Raw genomic sequence first — 26323 nt, 5'->3', positions numbered from 1 at the left:
TCAATATGTTTCCTGTGTGCTTTCAGAGAGAAAGCTCAGCTGGTTAGTTTTTCCTTTAACTAGCTTGAATTTTCTTTTAATGAATCTTGGATTGACCCTTATGCATTTCATCATGAAGCAGCTTTATTCTTTTTAACATCTTTTGTATTGTATCATTCAGAATGTACCTATAATTGGGTGTGGGGTTGTTGCCAAAAGATCAAAGGTCACATGCAGCTGAGCGAGACAATTTTGGCCTGCCTACATAGAAGGAGCAATTACATAGATGAACTTCACGGTAAAGCTGCCAGTTTTGCTAAATGCTGATGTGTAATCCATATACTTTCTTTGGGAAGTCTGTACTAAGCCTTGTTGAATTTTACTCTGAGAAAGTTACTTGCTGAGTGATGTGCTGCTTGGGAATGGTAAGAATTATGATCTGTGTGGATCTTCACTTAGAAAACAAGAATGTGTTCATTAGTAACTAGAGCTCTTCAAGGTGTATTATGCATGCATGTGTTTTTGTTGATCTACCTTATTTTTTTATTGGCTAGTTGGAGAACATGTTAGTATGTTCTTGACGGGAAAGGGAGAGAGAATCAGCTGAGTGCTTTCTTACGCTGTATAGACCTGCACTTAAGAAGAAGCTCTCATTCTGTATGTTTGAGTTAGCACTTTGCCCACCTACTCTAAATTGTTCTGTAGGAGTCTTACGAAGTTTGTCATGTTCTGTTTCTCAAGTCTAACCCTGAAAAACCAAGTTATGACTTTCTATTTCTTATCAGTATATTAGTTTGTTGTTTGGCCTAACTAGTTGCTGGTTGCCACCTCACTCAGTAATGCTTGGTCTTGACAAATACTTCTTTTTCTTAGGGTGAATGTGCTCCTGTTTTAGTAATCTTTCCAAACTGGGGAGGAAGCTACCTGCACTAATTTTTCCTGTGATCCTTCATTTGTCAGGAACAAGGATTTGTTGTATTCCCTTAAAAGAGAAAGTACAGCCTTTCTACATGGCCTGTTTTTCAATGACATTGAGGTGTTCAACCTTAAAAAAGTGCCACCTTTTATGATCCTGGACAGATACTTTCTGGGTTAGTGTCAGTCTCTTCCTTAGGATGATTCTGCATCCCAGCTATTGAGAACTTACTCTTTTTGTTGACACCTAGAATCACAGGGAAAAACATCTGCCAGGGTATGTAGTTTGACTGGTGTAATGGATATCATGTGATCTTTGCTGGGTAAAATGGGTTTATGTTCCAGGTTGGCTATTCAATATTACAAATATGGCACATCCTATAGCTTTGATTATGTGTATCTTTATTGAATTTGCTTATCTGAGTAACTCCCAAGCTAAGAAATGAGGAACCTGCTCATTTAAAGTTTCTACATTGAAATTTTGAACGTCTTTCATATTGACTTCAGAACGGGGGCTTATAATTGTGATCTGAAATACATACTCCAGATTCTGCTTAGTTCTACTTTTCAGGGCGCATTCAGCTGGCAATTCTCCACTCTCGTTCTACTGTGTTCTACTAGTTTATGCTTTTCACTTTCTTGGAGCGGTTTCTCGTTCTTAGGATCTTAATTTAGCTCTTTCAAGGCCTTTTTGCAGCTCTTTTTGAACTCTTGACTATATTTAAGTGCTGTATTTATTATCATAAGTTACATATAAAGGAAAGATGAATCTTGTCAGTGTATGTGAACTTTGTTTCCCTTATATTGGATATTGTTTTCTAAAAGATCCTTAGAACATATTTGTATTGTTCCTGAGTTATGTTTTTACTTCCACTAGACTCTTAACCTTTCAACTTCCCTGCTTAAGTCTGTGTGAATGTAGTAATGGTGTGTATTCTGGATGTTGCCATAAATACTTTTTGCCTTGATTAAATAGTACTTCATTGATCCAGGAACTATTTGTTCCTTGTGGCTGTGGGGAGGAGGGAGTTAAAGTATCATTATGTAAATGTCATAATCCATATGCGTAATTGAATTAGTGCAAAAATTCTGTGTCAATTCAGTTGTAGTATCCTGACTCCAAAAGTGGCCAATTCCTGAAACAGAGCAAGTTTATAACAATGCTTACTTAGAATATTTGGGACTGGAGTATCTCTCCTACGAGGACAGGCTGAGAGAGCTGGGCCTATTCAGCCTCAAGAAAACTGAGAGCAGTGTCTATAAGTATCTGAAGGGAGGGTGTCAAGAGGATGGAGCCAGGCTCTTCTCAGTGGTGCCAAGCAATAGGGCAAGAGGCAATGGACAGAAACTGATGCACAGGAAGTTCCACCTGAATATGAGGAAGAGCTTCTTTACTGTGCAGGTGACCATGCACTGGAACAGATTGCCCAGAGAGGTTGTGGAGTCTCCCTCACTGGAGATATTCAAGAATTATCTGGATGCCATCCTGTGCAATGTGCTCTGGGATGACTCTGCTTGTACAGGGAGATTGGACCAGATGACCCAATGTGGTCCCTTCCAACCTGACCCATTTGATAGTTCTGATTCTGTGAATGTTTCCTTGTTCTACAAGAGTTTGTGATTTGTAGGTTTTCTGAGTTGAGGTGCTGTCTTTAGGTGTACAAGTTTTTTTGAGAGGTTTTTTTAGTTCCCTGTGAGAGGGAAAATTATATTGCCTGAAAAATGTGGTGTGCTGTAGGTAGTTCTTGTTAACCTCTTGTTTGTTTTTTTGTTTTTTTTTTAAGGTAATGTTACATTCAGCTGTATAATAACTTCTTTGCAAAAGGACTTCTATAGAAAATTGTTTTGTGAAAATATGTTGAAAACTTGATATTTTTTGACCTCTGTTTTAAACCATTTAAATTCCTGTATTATTAGATGCTGTTAAGGAGGTAATGAAGAAGCTACTTCAAGTCTGGTTACAAGTCACTGAAGGGGATGTTTTAGAATTGCTTCATCGGCTGGATGTAGAAAACTGCCCAGAAGTGGCCATCCCAGTACTAAATGCTCTGTTTTCATTATCTCCACTTCATGATGTTGTTCAGGAATGTAAATACCTTGACAGCAGGTATCCAAAAGATGAATGTTTTGCATAACAATATAAAAGATTATATCTAAATGGGGAGCAGAGTAACTACTGCCTGTGATAAAGACTGATACTGTGGTGTAAGCTCTGTTGGTATGCTTAAGTGTTTTGGATATGCTTTTTTTCTTTTAAAAAAAGATCTGTAAAAACCAGCTGTGTTCACCAGCTTATCTGTGCCCAGATAAGCAAGAGGAAAAAAGAAAGAGAAAAATATATTTGACTTCTCAATTCCAGAATACCCCAAAAGTCACATTGTTAAATTCTAAAAGTAGGCAGTAAATTAATCAGTTAAAAAAGCTTTTATTTGAGTAACAGCCTAGAGTCTAATTTGTTTTAAGTGCTCCAGTTTACACCCACAACTCTGATTTCCTCTCTTCATTTAGCATGGGATACTGAAAAGCTCCTTTGTTTCCTTTCTCCCTCTTAGTAATGCTTCTAGTCTTTCTCCCACATTTCCTACTCTTTGACTTCCTGCTATGCTTTTTGCTGAGCTAAGAGGCAGCACAATTTGGGACTGGTTCAGTTATCCATGACCTGTTTGGCGAATCAATTGGAATGGAATTACTGGACTTGTGTGTCAGTCTTGTTTTGGAGGTATTTTACTTGTTTTAAGAGCTTGACAGAATTTGCTTAATCTTTTTGGTAGAGTTTGACTGAGATCCTAAGCCTTGAAGAAGATAGTGTGATGCATATTGAGATCTATAAAGCAGAAATGAAGAGGGGAAGAAAACTAGAAATTTAAGTTGTAGGAAATTGCTAAGGGGGGCAAAAAGAGAGAAGAAATGTCTTGTGTTAATTAAGGCAATGAGAGTGGAATGAACAGTGGTAGGAGTCTAGTGTCAGATGATAAAATTAAATGAGAAATTGTCACTGATTAAAAAGTGATAACAAAATCTTTGTACTTTGGGATTAAATGTATAATATGATCATATGAAGTGTCTTGCATTCTAGTAGTAGCATGACAGATGTTTTGAAATCAGTAGATGCTCTATGCATTGCACTCCAAAGCTATAGATGTGGACCTGTTTGCCTTTAAAAGAATCAGTGATGATGAAATAACTTTCTTACAGCCTCTGGAAATGTGCCAATGTTTTAAGAGGTTCAAAGGAGAACTTTATAGATATAGTTATGGACTTCTTGGGCTGACTTTGATCCTGCACAAAATGAGGCTTCCATTCTGATAAACTGGGCTGTCTGAGAATTTTAAGTTGTAGGTCTGTTAGACTATTGACAATTTGAGAAGTTAAATTATTCAGCTCATAATGAAGTTATTTAATTTATGGAAAATATTAGGGTTGTTCTTGTGTGATGTTCCTGAAAATAGCTTGAGTGATGCAGTATCAGTATGATAAATGGTTAGATTTTTGAAGTTCTGTGATTTCTGTATGTTAAATAAAGACCTCTCAGATTAATGAGAAGCCATCAAATGATCAGTTTTCATCTACATGTCTCACGGGTTTGTTTGTTTTGTATGTGAGGGACCTAAAACAAAACCAAAATTTTTGTTGATAGTTTGCCAGTAAAATGGGATTCAAGAGAGTGAAAAGTACCACTGCAGTGATACTGTCCTTTTTGTTTTGAGATAGAATTAGTGCACAACCTAATGCTCTGCTTCTGAAAATGAAGACTAATTGCCATGTTTGGCATGGAAAAGACTTGAATCTAAAGAGCAGTGGGGGTCCTGTGACTAGTAAATGGAGGATGAGCTTAGAGATGTGCTGAGAAGCACTTGTATTACTTTTTATGTTTGACATACTATGTTTGCTACTCAAATATTGAGTGAAGGTCTTGTATTAAGAATGGAAGAAGCAATTCATAAACAGAAGCTGAAAAATATTTTAATGCAGTCGTTGCATTTCTGCAGATAAATGGTGTTCAGTTTTCTAGGCTTGTACAGTGATAAAAATGTTTCCTAGAGTTAAAGTACTGGGTGGTTGCTCTAGGAGGTCTGAAGGGTTGAGCAGAATGTTTATGCAAACTGATATGAATAGTCTTGAGTTAAAATACTGAGAAGGGCAATGTACTAAGAGGTTTGGGGAGCTCTGTGTCCTCACTTAAGAGAGGAAGTTTTTTGTCAATCTATAAGTAATTCTGTGGGAAATACCTTTGACAGGATTTTATTTTCATCTTAGGAAGTAATCTTTATTTCTAGTTTTCTAATATTTCTGGGCATTTGTTGTCCTTGACCCTATTTTATTTATCTCTTTGTATTTGTTTGTTGCTTTTTGTTTAGAAAACTGATTCCACTGGAAGACTTAACAGCTGAGAATGTGTTACATTGGAGATGTCTTTGTGAAAATCTAAAATCAAAAGGTAAAGAAGGTGAAGATTTACTAGAGGAGATGTTGCCAGAACCAGCTGTATATGCAGATTATTTATTAAGGTATGTTGCATTTAAAAATAAATCGTTTGCCGCTAAAATTGATTTATTTTTTTTTTAAGCAAAGAATATTTCTTTTATTCAAAGTGTTCAGGTGCCCTCCAAACCCAAATTCATGCTTGAACAATGATTTTAATTTTTCTTCCCTTTTTTAAAAAGACTTTTGAGAGGATTTACTTCTTTTAAACAAAACCTGTAAACAGCAAATTTGTAGCCTAAAAACAATGTTTGGAATGCCCTTTCTCCTGAATTATCAGCAAGATGGGACTGTTAGATCAATAGCACATAATTCTGTGTTATTTAAGATAATAAAATCATTGTTCTGAAATATGCAGCTATCCTTTGTGTATGTGTTATTATCAAGGTCACTGTGTTTGCAGAAAGATTTTTAGAGGCTGCAGAAAGTGATACTTTTTTCATTGTAGTTTGTGAAAATAAAGTAAAATTTGGCTGCTGTCTCCAGGAGAAGTAGTTTATAATTGAAACCTCCCTTCTTTTTTGCCTGCTCAGGCAGGAATGCTTCCCAAAAACTTATGTTTGAAGGCAGTGACAGAGCTGCTAAATGAGCCAGTTACAGAACATTTATTTCATTGAGGGGTGTGTGTGTGGGGAAATGAACGTTTTGTGAAGTCAGTCTTTTCCCCAAAGTGAAGGATGGTATTTTTTTTTTTTCTTGGTGAGATTCTTTAGTCTTAACATAAATTTTGAACAGACTTCACATTTGTGAGCACGGAGAATGCTGAGAAATCTTAACTGAGGTATTGTACTTGTGAAACGTAGAGTGAAGCTTCCTGAAATGATTAAAAATCGTATTCTCTGAAAAATGCATTGTATTGATAGATGTTTGCAGTTAAAAATATGCATATTCTTTTCTCACTTCACTGGATGTAGTATATACTAGTGGTACTTACAGAAATCATTGCTACTTTTCAATGGGGAATGTGTTAACATGTTTCGTAAATATTTGATAAATGAAACATCTGTGCTTGCTTAATTTTGAAATGTGTATCCAGTCTGGTGGGTGTAAATTCATTCATAATTAATTTAACAGTCCGTAAAATATTTGTTCTCCAAAAAATTTGTTCCTCAAGAGAGAACATTTGTTCTCTTTCCATCTGATCTTACTTAAAATGCCTTCAGTTACCTTCCTCTTCAGGGTGAGGCTGAGTAAGATTAATTAGGTTTGCTAGAACTTGTTTGTGGTATCAGCTGAAAAACTGTTCATTGTTGAGCTTTGCTACTAGTTGTTTCAGGTAAGATTTGCAATTCTGCAGTCCTCTGGTGTCCAGTTGTGCAGTGCACTGTATCAGGAGCAAGAAAATGCAAGTCACTGGTACTTAGGAAAAAATGCAGGATTGCAAGTTGCCTTAGGTATTTCAGTGTGATCTGGTGCAGGTGACATTACTGTTAAGTGATCAGAAACACTTACTTTCATTTCAGATGTCCTAACTTTGAAGAAATTTTTAAAATTTGCTAAAAATAATGAGCTGCTGCTGAAAAGTATCTATAAAGCTGGGGTAGAAAAAAGCATCATCTCAGCTCATATCAATATTTAAATTTCATTTTATTACGTTCTATTCGTTACTGGATTTTCTACATTATATGTTTCACTCCTGATTTTCTGAACGTGCATAACTCAGAATTTTGATAAGAGAACAATGATTCTAGAAAAATAAAGAAATGGAACAAACTGGTTACACTTCCATGCTATAAGGCTGAGTGTATATGATAACAGATTGTTCTTCTGGGATGACATATTTGATCGTGTATGCTTTCATGATTTTCTTGTATTTGGTCTTGCAGGCAATATAACACTTCTGAACTTGTAAAAAAATACATAGTACTTAAATATGCAGAAAAATAATAAGAAAAATGCTACATCTGTACATTTATTCCCAAGATGCTGGCTTTATGCATTAGTACAGAACTGAAATCACACATAGAAGCATAACTTGTCATTTTATGTTTTTTACTGTTTAACATTGACAAAAGGGATTTTTTTTTAATGAAGTGCTTTATTTTTAAACTGTAAATTATTTGGTATAAATAGCTTTCTGAAAATAGTAATCTAGGAAAAGAACACAAACATTAAGTTTTAAGGTTTGTAACTAATGTAACCACTTGTTCATACAGAAGAAGAAAGTGGTGGGACTTTTTTGGGAGGGAGAGGAGTGGTTTTGGGTATTTGGTTTTGATTTGTTTGGGGTGGTTTTTTTTTTTAATTTTTTTACTGTCCAACAGTGATTCTGAATGTAAGTATATCTATTCTGTTTGGATTTAGTTATCTTGAAACTATGCCAGTTCTTACTGAAGAACAAAAAGAAGACTTTAATTGTTTTGAAAACCTGATGACAAAAGAATTTATAGGCCAGCAACTGATTCTTATCATTGGCTGCATGGATACCATGGAAGAGGGAGGAAGGTAAACTTAAATATCGAGTCTGTGTTATTAAGCTTATGACACTCATGCCTGTGTACAAGCATAGAACCTCTGGGAAATGAACCTGATCAGTCAGACAAAATACAGTCCTAATGCTAGCTGGAAAAAAAAGCACAATCTCTCTAATGGAGTTGGTCAAAAGGTGTCTGCTTTTATGGAAAAATAAGTTTTAATGCAGATTTGACATTGTTTGTGGAGAACAAATTCAGTTGTTTTCATAAAGTGTTCTTGAGATTATGAAGTTACAAGGCTGTTTATTTGGAGCATAGTGTATAAAAAAATCAAAGATAAAAATGGATTACTTTGCAACAGATGACTTGTAGCAAGTAGCCTGTTTGTTTCCTATGTTTTTAAGCTATATTTTGCTAAGGCCTAAAGGGTCTTAGATGCCAGGCTAAATTGGACCGTGTTAACCGAGTCATTTCTATAATCGAACAGCCTTTTGCTGTGAGGTAAGAAGAGTGAATAAATTTGGAAATTCATACCATCACAGGCATTTTGTGAAAAATTGCAGTTATGATAGTATAAACACAGCAATAATTCCAGGCTCTCAGTGGAATGCATATATGTGTGCCAGACTGGCAGGATAGTTTAACTTGTAATTTTTTTTGAGTTTTCAGACAGATAATTTCTATGAAAGCATTCTACAGTATTGATTCTGACTGTTTTCTGCTGTTTTTTTGAACAGTAGTGACACCCGATTAAAAAATCCAACATTTTTTAATCAAGAAAAATTAGGTAAAATCAGGAAAAGACAAACATTGCTAAGCAAAAAAATATATTTAGCAGCTGATATAGCTATGGAGTAGTTTCATAATGTATTATAAAGTTTTTATCACACTAGCTTGAAGTTGGTAATATTAACTCATGTCTTCCATTTTCTTGAATAAGCAAACATTGTTTGTGCTTTTTTTCCCCTAATGCAGAAAACATCTGTTAGTTATTTTACAAAAGATTCTCATTCTACCTGCAACTTCAGCAACACTTATACCTCTGCTTGTTGAAAGATTGCTCAGTATCGTTAAGGGTGATGACACAAGGATTCAAATCGTAAGTAATTCTAAAAGCTTATAGTGTTCTAGGCTCTGTCTTCCCATATATGAAACAGCTTTTATGAAGCATTGTAACAGAAATATTGGGAGCTCAAATATTTTAGCTTGGAAAAGCATTTATGTCTCCCTCCCCCTTGTTTTTTTTTTTTTTTCTTTTTTTTAGCATACCTGCATTTTGTGGTTGTCTAGAGATCTTTATCTTTGGAAATTTGACTGGTGTTATAAATGTAATGCTCTACCTAGGACAGTGTTACACTTCAACAGCCTGTTCCATAATACCTTATTGTATTTAGATCCAAAGTGTTTTGACTAAAACGTTCAAAGTGAGGATAATGTAGATTTTCCGGTTTCGTATTTCTCTTCCCTCCTGGTAATTCAGATAGGTACTAAAAACCCATATAATAAAAGTATTTTATATAGTAGTCTCTTCAAATGTAGTGCAATTATTTAAACTTGACACTGGAAAAGTGGACCCTTGATTTTACTCAAATATTTTAAATGAACTTGGGACTTGAGGACAGAGATAATTTCTGGAAAAACCTCAGCCCAGTGGGTAAATCTGGATACAGGTCTGTTCCATGGTTACGATGGAAGAACTATGGTAATTGTAGCATTATGATACAATTGTAATGGTAAATGTGTGCATTTCTGATATCCTTGTGAAATACACTGATTTGATACATTCCATTGATTTAGTACAGCTTGAGAAAAGGTTAAACTTAGGTGATCCGATACACGATAAATCAAATTAAGACTATCCTGTCTCATTCAGTCTTTAGTTTTCATCATGTTTCATCTCATTTTGTATTTACATAATGGGACTGACTTTGAAGGAAGCCCCTAACCCACTGAAAAACTCTCAGCCTAGTTCTGCTTCCACTTCTGTGTGCGTATTTGGCTTGAAATTAAATAGCTAATGTTCCTTCTTCTACTTCAAATGGTGGTTTATAGACCTTTAAATGATGGTGTTCTATTTTGGCTGATGAAAAGCCTTACTCTTGTTACCAGCAATTCTTTTTAAAGCTTGTGTTCATATCTAGAGGAGAAAGATAGTGCCAGAGAACTGTTGGTGTAGAAACAGCTGGACTTCATGAATAATATGGTCTTCTCATTCTGTGCTTTCCCAGCTGATTGGAAGAAAACACCAGACTTATGGTCACACTGTGTATTGTCAAATTGAGGGTTTATTGCAGGGAATATGAGCTGTTAAGTGAAGCTGCACAGATGTGCAATACTTTTTCAGAAGGATAGTGTTTTAAATTTGGAAAAGTTAAATGCTTAGTATATGACAGCTGAGCTGAAATTAGTGGCACTAATACACTGTTTGTACCAACAGATTGCAGAAATTATATCAGAAGTTCGTGATCCAATTGTTGCAGTTGAGCAGCCTGTTAGTGCTGATGAAATAAGAAGGAGGGAGCTTAAGGTAAGCTAGTTAATAAAAAAAATATTATTTTAAGCTTATGCATCTAGAGTTTTATATAATAGTGTCAATAGAGTGTTGTTGGCTAATACCACAACGGTTATTTTATTAATTTTCTTTTTACTTTGTATTTCAGTTGGCTGAAATAAAAGTGAAACTTTTTGAAGCAAAGCAAGCTTTGGAAGAATGCATTACTCTGCAGGATTTTAATAGAGCATCAGTATTAAAAGAGCAAATAACTGAGTTGGAACACACAAAAAATGATCTGATAAAAGCGGGAGAGCAATGTGAAATTAAAGAAATGCATGTGGAGAAGGTCTCTTCCTTTCCTGTATTCCTAAGTGCTGGTTATGTTATAACATTTCTCCTTAGTTTTAAATGAAAGTGTAGCTTGGCCTTGTCTCATCTACATTTTTAATATTGAAAACAAACATTTATGGTATTAGTATTCTCTTTCTGCAAGTATAGAAGCTGATGGTATGCCCTAGCAAAAAAATTAATTGCAGTTAAACTGTTCTTTTGTCCTTAAATAACTAAAGAATTCTAAAAGGGTCATGTTCTTACTGCTTTTACTCTTGGCTAGGTGAAAACATGAAAAGGGATCTATTTTCATCATCAGATGATGATTAATATTCTTGCACAACAAATGTGTAGTGGACATGTTTATTTGGGTAGGGACAAATTATGATTAATGGCCGCATTCTTCTTATTACACCCACCATTGGTATTGATAATGTTTCTCTTTTCCCTGACCCACTTGCAGAGTGATCCTGAAACACTGTTAAAGTGTCTGATGATGTGTTATGAGCTTCTGAAGGTCATGTCCCTTTCTAAAGGAATCTGTCCAACCATAACTGAAATCATTCAATCTCTGGTATGTAGGAATAAAAATACTGTTTACATTATAATGAAAATGGATACATTGTAGCTGGCCCTTGGATGCTGGCAGGGTGGTTTGTGATTATTTCACAATCACTTTGCTGTGTCTGTAGTGCTGTGCTTGGTGCTTTTAAGCCTTTTGAGAATCCAGTGTCTTGGAGGTGAGTGCAGATAATGCTATTCTGAGCTCCTATGCCAGAACTGGTTGTGGCAGAGAGATACTAAAATACAATAAGAATATAATAAATATTTGACTACTGTGTATGACAGTGCTGGACAGGGCTGAGGTGTACTGTGCCAAGTGGAGTGCTTAGATGTCTGCTTACTGCCTCTAATTACTTGGATTTTCTATCAACCAAAGTTATGAGAGCTCTAATAGAGAACTTTTAATGTTTTGGGGCTTTTTTTGTTGTTGTTGTTTTGGCTTTTAGTTTGTTTCTAGTCAAAAGCTTTTTATCTCGGAAAGACTGGAACTCATACAGACCTTTCCTTCTTTCCTTCCATGTACAAGAAAAGATTCCCCACTCTGTTTTCTTAGCACCTTTGAAGAGCAAAATATTTTTGTATTGAAAAATAAAGCAGTGGCATTATTGGCCTCTTGTAGTCTACAAGGTATACTTCCTAGTTTCCATTTTGAAGACTGTCATAGTTTGAAAAACTAATGAGTTGCTTCGTCACAATGTGTGATCTGTGGAATTCCTTGTCGTGGGATGGTGAACACTTGTACAAATTTCAAGGAAGACTGAGCAAGTTCAAGAATTCTTCGGTATCTGTGGGACCTTGGAATTCTTGAACTATTTAGTCTGTTTATGTAATACTTCATAGGAATTTGAACTTGATCTTTTGATAAGGAGAAAGTGGACTGGACAACCTCAGAATGGGAATTCTTAGAATTCAGCCTGCAATGAAACTTGCTGAAATGTAGTGCAACCACACCTGAAGATGTATAAATATTCTTAGAAGTCCTAATTAATGTTGTGCATCCCAGAAACCTTTTTTTTTTTTAACTTGGTCTTTCTTTAATTTTCACATTTGTTGTTTATTCCACTTTTCTTTGTCCAAGATCATGCTTTTGTATTGATGTTCCTGCTGGATTTTTATGTATTGAGTGGTTTGGGATACTTATTTGTGTTTTACTAAATGCAAAAATATAAAAAGATGCGAATGTGGTGTTCCCACTGTATCTAGTCAGGCTATTTTATTGTGTAGAGTTTTATAATTGTCTTCTCAAAGCTATTCCAAGTACATCGAAGTGGCATCTGTATTTGGTAACTTGGGTACGGTTTCTCTGCAGGAATGCTAATGTCTTTTATAAAGAAATATGTAGGTTTGTTGTTGTTGTGTGTTGTCTTTTTATCTCAGAGTGATCAACTCCATTTTGTTTGAAAACAAATATTTATTAAAAACACCCACAAAGGAAAACACTCATGTGACTTTTGCCGTTATTTTATTGCTGATTTCAAACAGCATACCCAATCTGCTTCTGTCTATATTTAGATAAACAGAGTATTTGGTAGTTGCCATTTTGCAAACCTGTATCAAACTAAATTATTTTTATTTTCAGGGTAAACACACTTTAGTAGTCAGTTTTTTATTTTCAATTGATATATTTCAACCATAAAGTGTAATATTTTTCTTTCCAGATACTTCCTGGCATAACTAATGTTCATCCAGCTGTGAGAAATATGGCAGTTCTGTGTTTGGGTTGCTGTACCCTTCAGAACAAAGAATTTGCCCAAAACCATCTTCCACTGCTGTTACAGGTAAAATGTCTGATCAGAAATGGTCCTTGTAACTTAGTAAATAAAACTAGTCTTGTATCCATAACAAGCTATTATATGTAGTAATGGTCTTTGAGAACCAGTGGTTCCTGATTTTCTGGAGAGTGTGGTTTCATTTAGGTTTTTCTGATATCTAATAATATTCCAGCTTATATTTTATCTTGGTAGTAGCATGCCTTTCCTTTGTAAGGTCATCTGTTGTCTTGAAAGTTTCTAGGAATTTCTTATCTGAAAGGTCTCACTTTCTTTTCCAAATCTGGTTATAATCAGTCATGTATTTGTTATTTGATATAGAAAAGAGAAGGTATAGTATTCTTTAAGCCTTCCTTGGGAAACCAAACTAAAAATGGGACTGTGATTGTTTTCACATTTCTGTTACACACTTACCTGTGATCTTGGGTGTCTGATATAATTTCTGAATTACTATTTTTTTAATGGATTAAGAAAGAGTTGTTAAGTAGAGGATAAAGCAATATTAAAGCCAAGAAACAATAGCATGGCCAAACATCTGTGGATATAGAACATGCTGGATGCCATAATACCCGCATCTCCCACCCTTGTGGTACATGTTCTCATGATGAGCTAATTTTGTATCAAAGATGACACCTGTTAACTTTTTTGACCCTGGCTTTGAGAGTCGTGTAGGTGGCCATTGTGCTTTATTAAAGGTGTGTTCATGTAGACACTTGAGAAATGTCAGCAGAGGCTGAGCTGAGATGCTGGGCTCAGACAAGATGGTAGAGCTGTCAGGCACCATAGTAGGAGAACTTTGGGTTACTAAAAAGTTAGCATATATTATTATTTTAATTTGCCTTTGAGTATGTCTCATTAGAAAACAAGTTTGTTTAGGGAAGATTACAGTTGTTTTAGTAACTTAGATTTTAGACTTGAGTACTTATTTCTATAGGTGCTAAACCCCACAATCTTTCTGTAGGCTGCTATCAGAAGCAGGGTGTGGGGCTAAACAGATCTAGAATCTCTAGGTTAACCCACCCATGATGTATGGTTTTACTTGAATGCTAATTTGAACTCTAATACATGTAGTAACCTATGCAACTTTGACTTTGTTATCTTGCTTCCTGCTGTCTTTTTAAATACTGTTGATTTTAATTAAGCTGTACTTTTTTTAAGCTGTGTTTCTGTAGTGCCTAACACTCTGGAACTACTACAGGCAAACAGACTTTGTTTGTCCAGTGTCTCTTTACGAGTTGAACAATAAAATTACATCTCACACATGCATGCTCACTCTGTGAGTGAACTTCAGTTGATTTTATGTAATGCAAATTGCATAGATAACTTGATAAACTATTTCCCAGACTGTATTATAAATCCAGGTTTAAACTTGTATCACATCTTCCTAAAATCTGAAAGTTGTCTCAAGTACAATAGAAAGTTTCCCAAATTAATAGTTGTCTTAGAGCAAAAAATCTTATGCTGAATTTTAACATTGGTGATCTACTGGAAGATGATGTATGTATTTTCCTTATTAAACCTAGGTTTTACAAATAGATAATATAAAGATAAAGCTCAGTGCTTTAAAGGCAATCTTTGATCAACTAATGCTGTTTGGAATTGAGCCTTTTAAAAGCAGAAGAGACAATGACTCTCAAAGTGTAAGTGCACACATTAGAACTGAAAATGGTGAGGATGAAAGCAAAACAATAGAGGATGAAGAAGACGCTGCCACAGTTCACAGCCTTCTGAAGCTACTTTCTGGTTTCTTAGACAGTGAGGTAAGGAATACTATAAAATATGCCTTAGTTTTGTTTTAAAATTATTATTGCAGATGGCTTACCCTCCCGTTAGGTTGTATGTGACTACTACGTGATGTGTAACTGAAATCAATAGTCTTACGTTAAAATAGTCCTAGAAAATGACTACAAGTTTTTCACTGATACAGACTAACGATACTCCTGAGCTGGCTTTGAATTCTGTGCACGTGCAAATATATGAATGTAGAGAATTCATTGGCAAGATAGGGTGTAGACTATTACTAGAAAGTTTTAGTGCAAAAGGCTGTGGTTGGTGCGTTGTGTTTGTGATGAGTTCTTCCTTCAGTTTTCAGAGCTTAGGACAGAAGCTGCAGAAGGCATTGCCAAACTGATGTTCTCTGGGAGGCTGATCAGTGCCAAGCTCCTTTCTCGCCTTGTTCTGTTGTGGTACAACCCCGTGACTGAAGAGGATACTCGGCTTCGACACTGTCTAGGAGTATTCTTCCCTTTATTTGCGTATGCAGACAGGTAATGGTCTTTGTAATTTGTTATGGGACAATATACATCGATCTAGCAGCTTTAGGAACCTTTTTTGGTCTTGCACAAGTAGAAATTGCAGAAATGCAAGTCAGACCTAAAGGTTTAATTCAGCCTCCTATGCCTATTGCTTTTGAAAGTACATAATCTCAACCTGTGACTATTCTGACGCCTTTCCATTAATTCCCTTTTACCCCTGTGGCCTTCCACTTTTTTTTTCTTTCCTAAGCCTATAATTGAAACTGTTCTCCAAGATACTGAATAAAATATTAATTTAAAAAGATGTGCTTTACTTATTTATGCTGTTGAGCACTACAGGTAGGCTTTGAAGTGTCACTAAAAAGTAGCTAGCAGGAATGCTTCAAAAGAAAATAATCAGTGCCCAGCAGATATCAAAGAAGCAGGCTGGTGGGCTGTGGCTTGGGGTTTGTTTTTGTTTTGTTTTTGAACCAAAGAATACTCCAATTTAAATTCACAGCAGATTGAAAATCTCCTGTTTATTTTGGTAGTGGACAGAGGAGGTAGAGAGCTTATGTAAACAGCAACTCTCATCTCCTTTCACCTGCTGAATGAAAAGGTTGTTTAACTTTTTGTTAAATTTTGTTAAATTGTTTAACATTTGCTGGCAGTGGTTTGAGTGAGTTAGAAAGAACTGAGTATTTATCTGGTTGTTTTTATGGTTAATATTTAATTTACTTCTATTATATGTTACCTTATCTATTTTTCCAGCCAAATTGAATTAAATTTTTGTGGCCAATACATTGCTACATTAAGGAGTGTAGTTCAAATGGGAGTTGTTGGAGATGCAAAAGTTAATAAATATCAGAAACAGCAAAGGCTTCACTTCAGTTAGTACCCTGTACTTTGCAACACCTTGTCTTTCAAATTGTTTTGAAAAATGTTGTGAAACTACACTTTCAGACAACTTGCTGCAGAACCGAGTGCAGCATGTTTTTTTTAGGCTTGCTTAGCAGGAATGATGAACTTTTCTGAGAAAAAAGCATGAGTATTTCTTCCAAAAATCTTGTTAGCCACTGCATTTTTTTTTTTGCCAGGCTTCCTTGCTTTCTTACACAATGAAAAGTACCCACAAAGAAAAAGGCTAGCAGGAAGGAGGAATGAGCAGAAGACAAGATTAATCAAAAAAAAACACCTGAGAGAAATGTATTTATGTAAATGTATTCTCTTGTCCTTAAGAGCAAATATGTCTGTATATATCAGACATATCAGTTAGGTTTTCAGTCGTAAGTTTGAATGTTCAAACTCTTCAGAGGCAGGAAGTGTTACTTAAAACTTGCTTGAAAAACCATGTGCTAAAACTTTAATCGGTTCTGTGAAGCAAGTTTTGATATCTTGATCTTGCTGGCTGTTGCTACTAAGGTTGGCTGCTCCCACTTTGCTTTGACTGATGTGTTGCAATGGGTCGGAGAACTTTCATCCTGGAAGAGAAAACAGTTTTGTCTTGTTATGCTACTAATATTTGACACCACTGAAACAGGTCTAACCAAGAATGCTTTGAAGAAGCTTATCTTCCAACTCTGCAAACACTGTTAAATGCTCCTGCAACGTCACCTTTGTCTGAAGTAGATATCACTAATGTTTCTGAGCTGTTAGTGGACCTGACAAGACCAAGTGGACTGAAACTTCAGTCTAAAAAGTCTCAGGACTACCAGGTACAGTGTGTTAAACTGTAGGAAAATAGTATTTGTGTCTAGAGATTAAGAACTGCCCCTCCCTCTTGCTTACTGCTACCTGTCTGGGCCTCTGAGACTCCCAGCAGTTGGATTAAATGAGGTAATGAAATCTTATAGCTTGACACTTTCCCTCCCACTTCCTTCCCCCCCAGCCTGCCCTCCCTCTTACAATTAAAAAATGCTACTAGGACCTTGCACCATGGCTAATTGTCTATACTGGGAAAAGTATTTATAAAAATCATTTGGTGTACATACTAAAAATACTGCATTTTAGGAAGATGTTTACTTTGTAAAATAAGAGCATTAACAGCTTAAATCGGAATGTTCTCACTGCTGTCTCTTGTAAATAGTTCCCAGCAAAATGTCTGATATCTAATTTCTTTCCTTTACAGGAGTTAACAGTGCATGATAGTTTAGCCATGAAGATTTGCAATGAAATCCTGACGGACCCAACTGCACCAGATGTCCGTATTTATGCAAAAGCTTTAAGTTCACTAGAACTCAGTAATTCTTCCACAGAGAATCTTCTGGTGTTGCTCAATGAGATTCTAGAGGTAGTACATAAATAACGTGGTTCTTACCTTTTTATTCATTAGCAATCTAATATTCTGATACACTTACAAATGAAGTGCCTTTTGTTTACTATGATGATGTGACTGGAATTTCTCTTTTAACCAGGCTTTGAAAATTAATTTTTGAGTAATTTACAAAATAAGCTGATATCACTGCATAAACTGTAGACAGTATAACCAGGGTGCAACAGTGTGCCCAATTTGATATATTGTGGTACAGTGAGATCTTTGTGATGTAGTTAATTTTTTTAAGTTAAAATAAAATTCAATATTAAGTCTTTTGCAGTTTGGATGGCTTTTCTCTAGTTAATTATTAAGAGCTGAAATTTTACACCTAAACTTATGATGTAATTGGAAGATCATTAGCCAACATGAAAAGGGTGCTCGATTTAAGATGAAGTGGGAAGGGATTGATTACAAGAATTTTTACTTCGGTGCTTTTATTAATATGGAAAAAAATTAACATTTGGGAGTATGACAGATGAACACCATGGTATATCGAAATGTTGAAAAGAATGCCAAATCCACTATGGGTATATCATCCAGAGGTAACTATACTTCAGGTCCAGTTGCTTTAATGTTTTTCAGGTTTCCTTTAAAAAAATTATTAAAAATTTAAAAATGTGGGATTTCAGTGCCTGATGTTGATGGAGAAAGTGTTTCTACTTTCAGCTTGACTGATCATTTTCATGTCACACATTGTATCCTTTCTGCAGTAAATTTAAATAATCCTGTTAGTAGGTAAATTTAATGGATAAAATAAATAGTTGTAAAATTAAGTAGCATTTAACATTGAATGTATTTTCTCCAGAAAGTGGAAGATAAACTGTGTCAAAAAACTATTGAGAAGATCAAGATGAACTTGACCAAGGATCCTAATGTGGGCAAAAACCACTCTAGACAAACTGAGGAAACAGGTCTCTCTGGAAGGACACAGGACACTGACATCCCATTGCCTGAAAATAGTGTTCACAATGAAGAAGGTAATTCGGAAGACATGTAGTACAGTAGCAGGTGTACAGTTCAGTGAATGGTTTGGATGTTATGAAAATGAGTTTTAGTTTTCCTTTATTAAATTAATCTACTTTTTGGAAAAAACAGGAAAAGGTAACATGTAGTAATAAATATGCAGGCAGTTTAAAATATTTGTACTGAAATATTTTACATTTTGTAGTGCTTTTTGGCCAAATTCTGTCATATTACTCTGGTATGAATAGTGCTGTATTCTGCATCCTAAGCTCTGCCCTGCAGCTCTTTCTTTTACCAAAAACAGTATTAAGATGTTTTGGTTTGTTTTAAATGCCTGGCACACTCCTGTGCCTGCGAAATACTGATGCTGACTAACTCATCTTTAGAACGAGAGTCGCTAACTTGGAGGAAGAAAGAAGTGCTGGATGGGGTTCTTATACTTTGGAGTATAAGAATCATGCCCGTAGTTCTTGCAGGCTGTGTTACAGCAGGACAGAGCTGATACCTTCAGTGTTCACTCCAGTCTGTCCTTGTTGCCAACTCATCTGTGGGAGCCACATTTCCTTCTATTGTTATTTAAGAGTTTGAAGTGGAAGTAGCTGGGAGACTCTGCGCTGCCAGCAGAGCGTGCGCAGCTGCACGTGCCTCAGCAGCGTACGGTGTGCTGGGGGCTCACAAAGGAGAATATTTTATTCAGCAGAAAAGCAGTTGGATGAAACTTACTAAGTTTGCTTGCAGAAGCAAAGCAAAAGTATTGACAGGCAGTTGTTTGAAGCAGATCATGTGCTCTTTTACATTCTGTTAATGATTTATATTTTTAGCGGGTTATTTAAAGGCATTAATCTGTTTTTTTTCCAGAAGTGCCAAATAGTTTAATTTCTTTTATCTTCTATGTTTATATCTTCAAATACTTCTTGGATGGGAAGTTGGAAGTATGCTTTGAGCAAATAGTTGCAATGTTTTTGGCTAACATCTGACAATCCTTTTTGGTGTGAAATTGTTATGCAAAAGAATTTTTGAGCACTTTTTAAAAGCAGACTCTAGGAGAAAAGCATTGTTCCCTTTCCTTCTCCCACCCCCTCCCTCAATACATTTGGGATCATTAAAAACTAAGCAGCATTTACCGCTTCAAATCTGTGGGATTTCAAATTTTCAAAGAGTCTGGAACATAAGTCCTATGAGGAGTGGCTGAGGGAGCTGGGATTGTTCAGCCAGGAGGAGGCTCAGGGGGGACCTTATTGCTCTCTACAGCTCCCTGAAAGGCAAGGTGGGGGTTGGCCTCTTCTCCCAGAAAAGTGGGAGTGCATGCCTTAATATCTAGTTTCTGGTTTAAAGAAAAAGTGGGGTTAGATTGTGTGGCTTTTTTATATAACAGCCAAAATTTAAAATACTAGTACTTAAGATAATCAACTTTTATGACTTCTGTTTGTGCTATTCTCTTTAACAGAAAATAACACAGATGCTCTTCATACTCCAGTTAATGAAGTTAAAGAAACGACAAAATTAAAATCCACAAGAAACAAAACTGGCAAAGGTACATGGGCAACAATATTAGTTGCTTTTAATAAAAAAATTTCATGCTTTTTATGAATGTATTGATATAAAAGCCATTCATACTCTGTTGTAGTTTTTACAGTTTTATTTGTTAAAAGATTAAAGTAGTCTGTGGAAATTTTTGTGCTGTCAGCCTCTCCCAGTAACACAGATTTAAAAAAAAAAAAGAAGGAAAGACTGACTACAGGATTTCCAGAGAACCTGGTCACAGCCATTGACAGTAACAAACAGTTGTTTCTGGGAGAAGTGGTAAATTGTGGGGTTTTTATTGTTGCTTTTGTGTTGTAATCACATTCTGTCTGTGCTGGCTGCATATTTCTGTGTTTCAATGCAATATCAAACACTGAAGAAAGATACAAAACTAACTTAAGAAAACAAATGGTATCATGATATGAAAAGAGACTTTTGCTTATACTTAGGACAGCGCAAAGCAGCAGCAGAAGGGAGGTCTGTGAGCAGAAGAAAAGCTGGCACAAGTGTAAAACGTGGTACTGAAAGGTAGGTCCTTGACTCTTCACCATCAACACCATGATGTTCCTTCCAGCAAGGAAATTTAATTCAAATGCTTTTCTTTCCCAGACTTTTACCTTTGATATCCTCTGTTCCTAAAACACAGATAAATATTTTAGAAAAAAAAATTTCTTTGAACTAGTACTTTTGAAACAGTGGCAGGTTTTGTCAAAGAGCCTGTAGCCTTTTTGTAGCATACCTTTGGGGTGTAAAGTCAACATATATTCTAGCTGACGTTAGATTTTTGGTTTACATTATTGCTCTTCTTCCAATCACTTTTTCTGCTTTTTTAATCTGTGGAGGAGTAAATTTTATTTCTTTTTCCCTCTCCACAGTTTTGTTGCTTTTTTCCCCACATGTGTTGATAAACTTCTGAGAAGTGAATATAGACAATGGATTTCTTCTTGTGTGATCTCATAGGTTATGAGAATTAAAACAACATTATCTCTGTAATTTTTAGCTGTGCTCACTCTTTCTCAAGCAAGTAATCCATGGACTTCAGGGTCACCAGGGTCAGTCCACTCCCTTTTGCCTAATTGGTGTATTTATTTTGATTTCACCTAATTTTTGGGAGTTATGCTTATTTTGCAACTGCTATATCACCTGGAAAACAATATATTCTTTTCAAAAAATAAAAAGTTTAAAATTGGTAAGAAGTTTTTTTGTTCTTTAAGACCATGTTTCAAGTTTGTTAATATAAAAACTCTTGAGTTTGGTTAGTCTTTTTGGCCTTACTTTTAAATATTCTGCATTTCAGTTGTGATGAAGTTCCAGAATCAGTCCCAGTGTCAAGTTCAAGGCCTCCAAGACGAGCAAAAACATTGGCACTTGAAAAAACCAGAATGAATCTTTCAAGACTTTTGAATGAGGAAGTGGAGAATTGAAGACAAAAGGAAAGAAAGTGCCCTTTGCCAATGCTGGTAGTTAACATCAGACTTGAAAAATGAGATTTTTTTTTTTCTTGTTAGTCATATTTAACTCCTTTGATAATTCTAGATTTCTAGATTAGTTTTTTTTAAACAATGCTTTTTATTATTTTCCCAATATGAAGTCCCTCTAGATTTCTAGATTAGTTTTTTTTAAACAATGCTTTTTATTATTTTCCCAATATGAAGTCCGTTTAGATTTCTAGATTAGTTTTTTTTTAAACAATGCTTTTTATTATTTTCCCAGTAAGGCCCTCATTCATGTATTAAAAACATAATAAAGTATTACCTGAACAAAACTTGGAGGTTTTTTTCTTTTACTGTAAAGAGAATGCTGCTTCTTATCTGCAGATAAAATTGCTGTTGGTGCTAAGTACTCAATAGTTAAAGCTGTTTTGGTGTTTAACATTAGCAGAGGGTTTGACCTGTAGTGGTTGCTTGTGATGGCAGCAATTTTGAATGTACGTACCTCTGTGGCACCCACTTTCTTAATTTTTATAAGGTTTTATAACAATAAAACCTGGTCAGCAGATGCACATATTTACTGTTCATGTTAATGTAAGATAGAGTTGATCTTAGTTGTGAATTCTGCTTCCTGCAGATATGTGTCCACTTTATTGAAAAATGTAAAAGTGGTAAAACTGAGTAACTGATTTTATAAACTGAACTCTGGAAGTCTCCTACTGATCTTCACCTTGTTATATAAAATCAGTGATGTACTTTTAGAAAAGCGTAAAAACATTTGTTGTACAAATAAGATCCAGTAAGGAAAGGAATATTTAAGTACAGAGAGGTGTAAAAAATGAAATACTCTTAAGGTCCATGTTCTGTCTTTTTAAAGTAGCATCCAATTATGGGTTCTTTGTAGCTTTGCAGTTCAAAATCTTTTTCTAATGACATATCTAGGAATGGTCGAGAGTTTTACAGGACAACAGAAGATTACACTGCACGTAGTAGTCGCTGGTGGCTGAGCAGATTCACTCTGGAGATGGAAACACTTGGACGGTCATGTCTGTCTGTGTTCCATTACGGATAATTTCAGAGGCAGTGGGAGAAATCTTAATGTTGATTGCTTGACAGGTGCATCTCAACTATTGATGCCAAATGCAGCTTTCTGTGGAACTTGCATTTGAAATAGGTAAATATACTATAAAAGATCTTTGGTAATTCTCAAAAATTACTTAGGAACACAAGTGAAAAGTAGCATTCCCAAAGTGTAATGCCCAAACTATTATGTTATTTCCAAGCTTGCTTATAGGAAACAGACAGGATTGTGTTGCTTTTCCTCCTTTGCAGATTTTGTTGGAAACTTGTCAACCTGCAAAATGCCACAACATGCTTTTCTGCTGACATTTGCTATTCAGAAGCTTCTGTAACTGTGAGAAATTATTTATATTTGTAATTTTAAACAGAATTTTGAGGCCCTGAACTCCCTCTTTTGATAATTCTTTTCAAATCCCCAAATTGTGTTGTAGGGTGTTTGTGTACATGCAGGCACTTGAGATCAGAGATGCTCTCTCCCCTTGAATGCTGCCTGAACATAATTCAAATGGGCAAAGTATATAGTTCAGTTTTTCTCAGTTGATTGTCAATCAGAGCTTCCCTGGGGCTTTCAAGTGTTGTTGGTTGGTTTTTTGTTTGCTTGTTTTGGGGTTTTTGTTTGTTTTGTTTTTTTTCAGTTACAAGTTCTCTCTCATCCTCCTTCTCTTGAGTGGTTTGCTCTTCAGCCACTAATACACTTTCAGCAACTGGTGCCTGCATTATCTATAGGTGCTGTGGATGTGGCTTCACTGCTGTGTGTTAATAGGAAACAGAGTTTGCCTTTGGCAAACAGCAAACACCTGGGCTGGTGTTGTGGGGCTGTAGTGCCTGCCCTGTGGGGAGAGGCTGAGGGACCTGGGTTTGTTCACTCTGGGAGGATCCTCAGTTACTTGCAAGGAGTCTGATGAAGAGATGGAACTGGGCTCTTTGTTGCATATGGTGGGAGGATAAAAAACAATGGGTATAGACTGAAACTCTGACCAGAATATAAGGTGAAAAAGGCAGTGAAACAGGTTGAGAACTGCTGGAACAGGTTGCCTGGAAAGGCCATGTAGGCTCTGTCCTAGTTTAAGACATGACTGAATGAAGTCATCACAACTGTCTGCCTTTTTAGCAGGATCTTTGTGATGTCCTTTTATGCCTGAATTACCCTGTGATCCTTTCAGGTTGGAAACCTGACCAGCAACTGGCACTGAATTTCCAGCCCCTCTGGGTGATTCACTTGCCCAGCTCCCTGTAAAGGGAAGGGATTTCTGTGCAATGGAAAATGTGGTGTGCTCTTGCAAAATTACTTCACTTACTGAGGAGAGGGTAGCTGCATAATTGCAGGATGGGATGATCAGATGTTTGCTGTCTTCTTCAAAGCTCACAATAACTGATAATCACAGTTTAAATGCATGCAGCTGACTTTCTGAGAAAGTCACATGGTAGCAAAAGTACATCCAAAGGTGACAAGGACCCAAGTCTGGAAGTATCTTACTACTTGCAGTGAAAAAAATCTTGACTTCATATGCATTACTCCTTTTACTAAAATAATGTTATTTACTTTAATTCTATGGGTTGAGTACCTAACTTCCTGGCTGCTTAATTAAAGAGTAAAATTTTAATCCCTAAAATATTCTAATTGGTTTAAAAACAACCTCTTTGTTGCTCTGGACCAATTACAGTGTGACTTCTCTCTTTTTGCTGACTAAACACAACAGAGTGTGAAACATGGCCACACTAGACCTAGACCTGATTCCCTATTAATGATAAAATAGTCGTGGTCACTTGTCAAACTTAAAGCGATCCCCTGTTTATTCCCACACTGGTTTCTGTTTCTTAAAACCAGTTTTGTGATTGTCTCTTCAGACTACACCCTAAAACACTTTCTCTTGAGAAAAGGCCTTTGGCTGGTCACTCTCCCAAGCTGAAGGGTAAGGGCTGCACCAAGAACGTTTGTTTTTCTAGTGGTGGTGTTTTTTGTCTGACTTCCAGCAGTGCCTGGGGAGCTTGGGTTGTGCCTGAACCGACTCCCCTCTGACCACTTTTGTGTCATCAGCCAATTAAAAGTCAATGTGATTCAAATAATAATAATTGCTGATAGTTAACAAAACCGGGCTGCTGCTTGGAGCTGAGGGAGACATGTCCAAAACAGAAAAGTTCTGGTATTTACTGGGTCTTTGAAATGAGAAAATCCACATGGCATCTCCTCCTGTGGGCACATGAATAAGATACCGGCTGCATTGGCTCTGATGTCCCTCCTCACTCCTTACTGTTCCTTGTGCTTTGGTGGGGCTGCACTGAGTCAGTGCCTCTCCCCTGGAAGTTTAATTCCCCTTTTGGCTTTCTTGCCGCATAGAATCCACACGTGTTAAATAGCTGAGATACGTAAAGACCCGCTAGACGGTGCAGTGTGATGATGAATGTTTATTCTTTTAATTATGTTCTGCACTGTGTGATACTTCAGTGCCTCGATATCCCGTTAGGATCTTTGGGAGACTTACCAGAATTCGTAACAATCTTTTTATTTCAGTTACTGGATTGTACCTGCAAACCAAGAAACCTCTGTAAAGAGGAGCTGCATCTTCACTTTCAGGTGAATCCTTAAAACCTTTGTTTTATAAAATATAGTGTCTTCCAAGGAAATTTCCTTCTGGAAGATTTGTTCTTGGCAAGCAAAGGACAGAGAACTTATTACGAAGTTGAATTAAGAAACCTCTACTCTAGCTATTGAATGTATGACTCCAGAAAAGAGAAATATATCATATGGTTTTATTCTAACACTTTTGTTATAGCTCTATTAATAATAAAGTTTTGATGAATGAAGTACATGAACCTTGCTAAAGATCATCTAAGCATGGAATGTCTACAATGTAGTCAGCTACAACCATTTACTACTTCTTTGAGTAGAGTTTAAAACTTTGATTTTACATTGCATTTCCAAAGTACACAGAAAAAATGAAATAGGAAGAGCATTTACATCCATTTTAATTGGTGGCAGGCATGAATTCATAAAAACGAATGGGGAAGAAAGACCATTTAGCAGAAACCTCAAAAAGTGCAGATACAGATTTGTTGAATGACAATCTCATGAGATTCTCCACCAGGCTTGGTCTTTTAGACATCACGGTCATTAAACACTGTCACACAGAAGTTCTCAAGGTAAGTGAAGATGAAAGCCTACTGCAGAAACAAACTGGTGCTTCCATACATTTCAATCCATTGGTAACGGAGATCTCCTCAGATAATTTACCTTTGTACTGCTTTGCTTCGAGGTAGTCGGTCTCCACTTGTTACAGATTTGTTTGAATTAATACCATAAATCTTTACATGGTGACCTATGCCACAAATTACATAATATATTAACTTTCGTGCACAAAAATAAAATTGGGAAATAATTAACTTTAAAGAACATAGAAAAATCACAATACTATTAAAGGGGAACATCCGATTCTGATATAAATTTGTACTGCAAGAATTTCATGATGGTCAGATGTGAAACTTTGTATTTAAAAAAAGAAAAAGTACATCAAACTGAATAATGCTAGTAGTATATAAAGCCAAATCACACAAGATCATTTCAAGATCAATGTAATAAATGCTTATTATTTTGCAGAAAAAAAAATCAGAAACAATGTACAAAATAATAGTGCAAGAACAGCTGCAATCTATTTGTTCTCATCAGTTTTGAGATTTTGGTTAAAAACTTTACAGCTGGCGAGAGATGCTGCTGAAAAACTCAGATTCCACTCAGTGGGCTGATTAAGGCACATCTTTATGGACTTCAAATGTTCATTTTCTGTGTTCATGTCTATTGAATTCTGCGGCTCCGAGACTTTCACTTGTAGTGTG

At 36.0% G+C, this 26323-nt stretch overlaps 2 protein-coding genes across 4 annotated transcripts in view; one reads left to right on the top strand and one right to left on the bottom strand.

The window, feature by feature from the left end:
• NCAPG (non-SMC condensin I complex subunit G) overlaps positions 1 to 21747 on the top strand; it is a 26572-nt gene extending 4825 nt beyond the window's left edge. The window contains exons 6-21 of the mRNA XM_027727457.2: positions 2812 to 3001; positions 5253 to 5402; positions 7681 to 7821; positions 8766 to 8889; positions 10228 to 10317; positions 10451 to 10630; positions 11078 to 11188; positions 12837 to 12956; positions 14471 to 14707; positions 15033 to 15214; positions 16722 to 16896; positions 17310 to 17471; positions 18301 to 18472; positions 19906 to 19992; positions 20432 to 20510; positions 21280 to 21747. Of these exons, the coding sequence (XP_027583258.2) occupies positions 2812 to 3001; positions 5253 to 5402; positions 7681 to 7821; positions 8766 to 8889; positions 10228 to 10317; positions 10451 to 10630; positions 11078 to 11188; positions 12837 to 12956; positions 14471 to 14707; positions 15033 to 15214; positions 16722 to 16896; positions 17310 to 17471; positions 18301 to 18472; positions 19906 to 19992; positions 20432 to 20510; positions 21280 to 21406 (2327 nt within the window). The 3' untranslated portion in view covers positions 21407 to 21747. The remainder of the gene's footprint in view (positions 1 to 2811; positions 3002 to 5252; positions 5403 to 7680; positions 7822 to 8765; positions 8890 to 10227; positions 10318 to 10450; positions 10631 to 11077; positions 11189 to 12836; positions 12957 to 14470; positions 14708 to 15032; positions 15215 to 16721; positions 16897 to 17309; positions 17472 to 18300; positions 18473 to 19905; positions 19993 to 20431; positions 20511 to 21279) is intronic.
• Positions 20083 to 26323, bottom strand: part of LCORL (ligand dependent nuclear receptor corepressor like) — an 89116-nt gene continuing 82875 nt past the window's right edge. For 2 of the 3 annotated variants that reach the window (XM_027727452.2, XM_039386797.1), the window contains exon 8: positions 26228 to 26323. In XM_027727452.2, the coding sequence (XP_027583253.2) occupies positions 26310 to 26323 (14 nt within the window). In that variant the 3' untranslated portion in view covers positions 26228 to 26309. The other variant, XM_027727455.2, reaches the window with a different exon arrangement.

This window comes from Pipra filicauda, unplaced genomic scaffold (assembly GCF_003945595.2).
Source record: "Pipra filicauda isolate LSUMZ 115617 unplaced genomic scaffold, ASM394559v2 scaffold502_size411320_pilon, whole genome shotgun sequence".
NCBI classification, from domain to species: domain Eukaryota; kingdom Metazoa; phylum Chordata; class Aves; order Passeriformes; family Pipridae; genus Pipra; species Pipra filicauda.
This window is presented reverse-complemented; position numbering and strand designations above follow the sequence as displayed.